The sequence below is a fragment of the Eucalyptus grandis genome, chromosome 5, assembly GCF_016545825.1.
Source record: "Eucalyptus grandis isolate ANBG69807.140 chromosome 5, ASM1654582v1, whole genome shotgun sequence".
Classification (NCBI taxonomy): domain Eukaryota; kingdom Viridiplantae; phylum Streptophyta; class Magnoliopsida; order Myrtales; family Myrtaceae; genus Eucalyptus; species Eucalyptus grandis.
In genome coordinates this window covers 57297239-57304343 of record NC_052616.1, presented here as the reverse complement: position 1 = coordinate 57304343, position 7105 = coordinate 57297239, and the positions used below count along the sequence as shown (strand labels likewise).

The 7105-nt window shown below is 39.4% G+C and overlaps 1 protein-coding gene across 2 annotated transcripts; it reads right to left on the bottom strand.

Moving 5' to 3' along the window:
- Positions 1-3880: 3880 nt before the first annotated feature.
- LOC104445731 (F-box/LRR-repeat protein At3g26922) lies at positions 3881-6748 on the bottom strand. Of its 2 annotated transcripts, XM_010059652.2 has the most exons (5): positions 6631-6700; positions 5992-6038; positions 4862-5858; positions 4567-4722; positions 3881-4458 (listed from the first exon to the last, which is right to left on the bottom strand). In XM_010059652.2, the coding sequence occupies exons 3-5, from the start codon at positions 5822-5824 to the stop codon at positions 4165-4167; spliced, it is 1413 nt and encodes a 470-aa protein (XP_010057954.2). In that variant the 5' UTR covers positions 5825-5858; positions 5992-6038; positions 6631-6700; the 3' UTR covers positions 3881-4164. The 2 variants fall into 2 exon arrangements, with proteins under 2 accessions (XP_010057954.2, XP_010057952.2); XM_010059650.3 differs by lacking the exon at positions 5992-6038 and having other exon boundaries at positions 6631-6748.
- Between the last annotated feature and the right edge of the window lie 357 nt (positions 6749-7105).

The window sequence follows — 7105 nt, the reverse complement described above, 5'->3', positions numbered from 1 at the left end:
TTAATACGTCCATGATGGGGTGCGATAAGAATGCACCGTTTCATCTTGATATGCTACGATGGAAATATACTATTTGAAAGGATGTGATGGAGTCATATAAAAGACTCCTGAAGACAATCATTGGCATGGTTGGCAGAATGTACGCTCAGAAAGAAATAGTTTTTTTTTCTCTCCCCTTTCCATCAAAGAGAAAGAAGGCGTTCAATTTCTCCTTTACAAGAACAATTGGCATTTACGCTGTGGAAATCAAATGCTTTCCTCGTGATTGCATTCAAACCAACGTGAAGTATTTTTGTTCATGATTCATCCGCAATTCAATGTTCATTTCGGGGTTAATTGTTGTTTGCGCATCAGATAAAGGTAAGTCGTCTTCCGCCGACAAGAATTCCAATAGGAAGAGTAGTCGTAAAAGAGATAAAAATAAAGAAAGTAATTGCATGAATGGTTGTTGAAAGACTATTTTTGAATTACACATAGAGATACACAAAATTAATAAATTATATGAATAAAATTTCCCAACCGAAACATAACACTTAGGGTTTTTTCATCTAAGGATGGAAACCCGCAGTCCATCTTCATTTTAGCTCGTGAATAGAGAGCGAAATTATTATAGGATTAATTCTAAATATATGTACTGCATGGGTAATCTTCTTTTGTACAGAATTTACATCCATTATAATCTATTAATATAGAGTTCGTCCCTTTTTCAAATTAATAACAACCTATTGTCTAAAGTTATTATAGATATACATATAAGATATCATATAATTTCTTCAGTTGTAATTGATATGCTGCAAATTTAGATAGATATCATGTAAAGCCCATAAAATATATTTATGTATTCTTCATTTGATAATGTACAGAATACTGTGTTTCTCTCTTTTTTCAATCACAACTCTCAACTTGGTATTAGAGCTTTTTTCTTATATAAGGAAGCACCCTTTGAATCTGTTTAGTAACAACGCTAACCACATTGATCGTGTTTCACCATGGTGCTCATAACAACGCTAGCCACGCTATTGCGTTTCTTTGCTAGTCCACGGCCTTCCTTACCTGTTTGATGCTATTATGTTGACCATTTCAAAAAGCGAACGCCATCATCAGACTTGCCGTCCTCTAAAGAACCAGATCATAGAATTTAGTCATCATAACCATTGTACCACCTCACACGGCATCGTGTCTTAAATCCACCACATTAGCTGTTTTTGAGTGTCATTTTGACGCCATTAGATCGAACATGAATCACCGGTTGTAACAAGAGGGCTCTAGTATAAGGAGTTGTGTCCTCTCCCTCATTATATCCATTTAACCATTTTAGTAATGAAGTTCCCTTCTCTCCTAGAGCTACACTCCAACAATCCAAAGTAGCCTAAATCGAAGCCCTAATTCACAATTACACCAAATTTATAATTGACACTGAATGAATGCAGTAAGGGGAAACAATAACGACAAGAAAGTTACCCTACCAAATCTAATGCCAATTCAAAAAGAAGCATTGCTCAAAATTGAAGAGAGCCTGCACTAGCACGGAAGTAGCCTGAATTAGGATGGATGTCGCAGATATGGCATACTTGGAGAAGAGCCCACCAGTATAGTTAAGGCCATTGACGCAAACTCAAAAGCTACAAAGCAGAAATATTCAAAGCTTTGAGAGCCACCAGATGCATTTATGAAGAGTTGAAGGTTATGAACTGAAAGCAGCTTTTCAATTCAACCATCATCCTCATAAGTAGCTGCAACCAATTGGGATGGGCTTCTTGACGCCCAACAAATTCGTAGTTTTCTTCCTTTTAAAAAATGTTGTGAGCATCAAATCTGTCTCCACAACATTGTTGTGATAAAAAAATGGGTTGTTCAAGTGCCTAGCATATTTATCGAAACAAAAAGGGCCGGAGTACTTGTGGACGTTGGTTCCAAATTCTGACTTCAATGAGTTAGAGTTCCCCGATATAATGTATTTCTTGGCTTTGTGGAGAGGGCATTATTATTTAGTGATTCATCCTCTCTGAAATTTTTCACTCTTGTTGATTGAAGGCATCTCGCATAAATTCTTACTTTACCATTGGGCACAAGGTTCAGAAGCTCCGAGTGTGCCTCTGTTTCCGAACTGAGGAGAGAAACCATGACAGAATTGTATCCAGAAATGCAGCTAAATGTGCGTGAAGGTAATATGTAATTGCTCTCCAGCTTCGTCAGGAAATAAAGGTTCTAAGCATTTGGCAAATAATAATCCAAAAATTTACACGAGATGCCTGATCATCAAAACATGAGAAAGATTTCGGAGAAATAAATCACTAAATAACAATAATGCTCACTCCTCCACAAAGCCAAGAAATCTAATCGATGCCCACAAGTACTCCCATTTTGTCACACTCTTTAAGGAAGAAAACCAAGGATGTGTTGAGCAACGCATCAGCTAAATCACCCAATCGGTTGCAGCTACTGACATTGAACTTGTTCTTCAAGTCATGCTGCCCAGCTTTCTTAACCGCTAATCTTTTGTCCATTGGTCCGGCAATTAGCCACGGTGAAAGCATGAAGCAGGAAACTCAATGAAGATAAAGTGATATTCCGTTAGACAACTCTAGGCAAACTAACAAGCTAAAACATCCCCCAAAAAAAAAAAAAAATTCAAATCATGCAGATTGCGAGTTCCATTATTTATGAACAGAATCCACGCTTAAACAAGCGCCCTTGAGCAAGAATCGCGAACTACGACACTTGAAGAATTATTACGATCCGCTTTTTCAACCAAAGGCAGCAAAGAAACTCAATGAATGGCGGGGTACAAACTCCCATTTCAACCTCAGCAGTATCGGTAGTTCCAGCGTATCGATGTCACCGTCATTCAAGCATTTCATCAAACGCTTCGGGTGTCGACCGGTAAGTGCTCAAAGCACCAAATGCCCTGCCACGAATCTCGCGCCGCTCAAACCTACGACTGATGAGCGACACTTCTCTCCTCCCGATAGAAACCCAATTCATAGATCTCTCTCTTATTTTCTAATTCACCATCTAGATCGCCTCGTACCCTAAAAAGCAGAAAACTTTTACTCGACACACGACCACCAAAACACACCCACGAAACGATGGATGAAGAACGGCGGGACTGGACTTGGACTCGTTGAGCGTCGACAGGGTTTCCAGTTGGGCCTTTCGGCTCATCCCTTTCAATTGCCAATGTCCATTCTTTTTGGTTGGTTATGGCTCGAAGTTAATCCCGATTGATTTGAAATCGCATGCGTTCGACATTTCTCGGGACACTCTTGAGTGTCTCGAGCCCGAAGATGGGAATGAATTGCTAAACGTGCGTTCATATTTCACCGAAAACTTGTTATCTGAAAATAAGTGGAAAAAAATATTCATTTTATGGTGTTTGATATTCAAGTAAATCCCACTGAAATGCATTAACGAAATCTTATTTAAGCTAATTCGATGAGAATAAACGTAGGAAAAGTGATTTCCTTCGCGCAAGTAAGGGGAGTTGTGTTCCCCAATCTAAAGCTTGTTTTCAGTTTATAGAAAGCATTTTCTGTAAATTGACTAGTTTTCGTCATTCAAACATTAGAAAGTTGAAAAAAAATATTAGTCTTAAGATATTTTATATTAAGTGAATCCCATTAAAATACATTAACAAAATGCTGTTTGAGCTAAATAGATAAGAATTAGCAAGAAATGTAGGAAAAATGACTTCCTTCTTACTAAAAGGGGGAGTTCATGTTCTCCAATCTAAGCTCATTTTTAGTCCATGGAAAAATACTTTCCATAGATCAACCGGTTCTCCATTATTGAAACATCAGAAAGTTGAAAAATGATTTCCCATAAATAGTTTTCCTTTGAACAAACAAATCCTAAATACGATAAACTTATCAAAAACATGATGAAATAATAATAATTATAATTCATGCTCTTACAAGTTTCACCCATTGTTTGTGGACAACCGTTGACATGTACACTGACTGTTAAGGGATGGGGAGAAGCAATAGATAGCCCAACACATACTGTGAATATTCACTTGTTAAGTGGGATGATGAAGTTGTCCCTCCGAGACGATGCCTACATCAGTTAGTAAGAGACAACTCAAAATTCACATGTCCCGACTCAAAACGATTACAAAGTCTGAGTCCTCAGAGCAGAAGTACGAATTTAAACAAATTACGGATGTCAAACGAAGTCCTGGTGGAAGTAATTTGACAGGATTGTACATTGACTTGAAGCTCTAGGGAGCTTATTCAAGTGTTCTGTCAAGTTGCCTCGAAAATTCCTCGGACAGCGCTTCGAAGAGTTGATTGACAATTTCTCCAAAACCGCAGCGGTCCTTAGCAAAATCCTTACAGCTAACAGTTCCCAATCAGTCCCCTGGAAGCCACTGATCGTGATCTCCTTAAGCGATGATGTAAAACACGGCGGCATGGGGTCCAATGTCCAGTCATCATTTTTAGAGACCACAAGAATGCTCTGATTCACAATAAAATATCAATGAGCTTTAACATTGGTCTCAACAATAGAAACACTAATGCAGAACAAGAAAATGGGAGGAAAAGGGACTAAGGACTGAGTATTTACCCCAGTGTACTCAAGACTCTTCAAAATAGGGCATCTACTGAGCAACATCAAAAGCGCTCTACATTCTAAATGAATGTGACAGTTGTCTAATTTTAATTTGGTTAGACTAGGGAAGATCGGAAGGGAGTTGAGAATATCCTCTCTCTCATCCATATCCTGATGACAAAGCCATACAGTATCAACTTAGACCAACATCAAGGATCAAGATGAGGCGTACCTCAAGGTTGTCCCAATAAATGGATCCAAGGAGGAGGGGGGTTAAGATGAAATTGAGGAACCAAGCAGAAAAGCGTACCTCAAGGCTTTCAATGGAGAAAAACAGTTCTTTTACATTAGAAACAGCCTTCAAGAGCTTATGCAAATGGTAGGTGCCTTCATGGAAGTTTTCCTCAATGTCGTCATGAACACACATGATGGAAGCCTCAACTAATGAGGGTGAGCTCAATATGTTATAGTCATATAATAAGCCACCACAATAGTCAAAGGACTTGATAAAAGCTCCATGGATCCTTACTTGGGCGTTCAGGATGCCAGAAGATAAGGTATGTTCTAATATATTCAAGTACAAAAGGTTGGGAGCAGAAATTTGCAAAACCTCAAGATTCCAGTTGCAACAGTCAAGAGACAACTTCTCAAGGGAAGGGCATGAAAGCAGCTTCTCCACTGAATTATCAGCAACAAACCGAACTTCGGCAAGAACTAAGACCTTTAGATTTGGAAGACAAACTAAGGAAGGAAGCTTGAGGTCATGTACCATTACTAGATGGAGTTCTCTCAGAGTTTCACACCTAAATATGCAACGAGGTAACCTGTATACAGTAGCACCCTGACCAATTTTAAGGTGCAGGCGGAGGTCTTCGACATTACGGCGTATTGCAGCAGTAATCCACAAATTGACGCGAGATTCATCACCATCAAGATATTCTTCTCTGTCAACCTTGCACCAGAGATTAAAAGTTTTCATAGAAGACAAGTCACGAAGTAACAATGCTCTCTCCACGAAGTTCCTGAAGAGCATCCTCCCACGATGATCTTCTTCATCTTGTTCCCCAAAGACAAGACTAGGAATGGATGTCCACAAATACTCCCACCGTCTCGACAGCACACTTGTTCGCACGGCATCTTTCATTGGTAGAAAAGCCAGGATGCGCAAAAGAATCACATGGGGTAGATCACATAGTTGCTTGCAGTTCTTAACATCTTGAGCATCACTCAAGTGCTGGCATTTAGCTTTGTCACCCATAGGGCTCCCATCCATCAGATCCACGACCTCTCCAGAGTACAAGTTAAATCTAAAATGAACACAAGAAACTACGATCTCAATGCACAACTATTGGCTAATCACTAGTCATAGCACATCGATCAAACTTTGAATGTCAAAATGATGATGACAAGTGGTAAGATAATTAAATTTCTTCAAGATACCCTTAAAATAAAGAAAAATCTGCAATTCTCGAACCTGATGCGCATCCCTACAACACGACCAGGGTCAAATAAGTCCAACGAGTTCCATTGGCAGGTGCATTGCAATTTCATGATAAGCCTTAACAAGCGTCAACAAAACCAGCCTAAATGACAAGAGCCAGAACAAACGGGACATGGGTATTACAAATGAGCCGATTCACTTGGCAGTGAAACATGCAACGGGGCATAAAATGTTGACCCCAAGGGATGAGTGCGCACGTTGGGTCATTGCGGCTTTACGTCAAACACATGGGTTGCCAGCAACTATCTCGAAGAACACCCACGAGCCATGGTTCAAAACGACCGACCACCCTCCAAACATCAAGAACCCAGAAAAGACATCTATTCGAACAGATTAGTGCAAAACGACTGACCACCCCACAAACATCAAGAACCCAGAAAAGGAAAAACTACTGACCACGCTCCAAACATCAAGAACCCAGAAAAGACATTACTACAAAGAACTGAAAAACTGAGGATAAAAATTGATACGAGAGCAGTTGATCACAGGAAGAGCAAGAAAAATGGTAGTGGGAAAATAAATCGAAGCCAAGCGTTCATGCAGGTTAAGAGAACCGGTGAGCCGTGAGGAAGAATCACCAGCTTTTTCAGATGACAGGAATCCACGCAAGCGGCGACTTGGGTGGGAGATGAAGGGGGCGGGTAGGAGTGAACTTCTTGATGGGGAGGATATAAAGAAAAAAAGAGGAAATAGCACGGAACTGAAATTCGCAAAAAGAAAAAAAAAAGGGAAAATTTGTGATGTGATTGAACTTATTCAGAAAATTTTGGCCAGTAAAATAATTTCGTTCTGAATTTTAATTGTTACATGGCCATTAACATTTTACTTAAGTTTAAGATATATAATGAACAGATAAGTGTGACGATGACATGCTGCTTTTGATTATTTTTGGTTATAAAAGGAGGAGGATTATTCATGGTTTATATAGGGGCATGAGTTTTTATTTTTGGACTTTATGCATAACAATTTTTTAGGATTGAACCCACTGGTTGGTGATTGTGTTAATTGAGAGCTTCTCCCTTTGTCGCCGAGATCAAGAGTTTGAAACCCGCA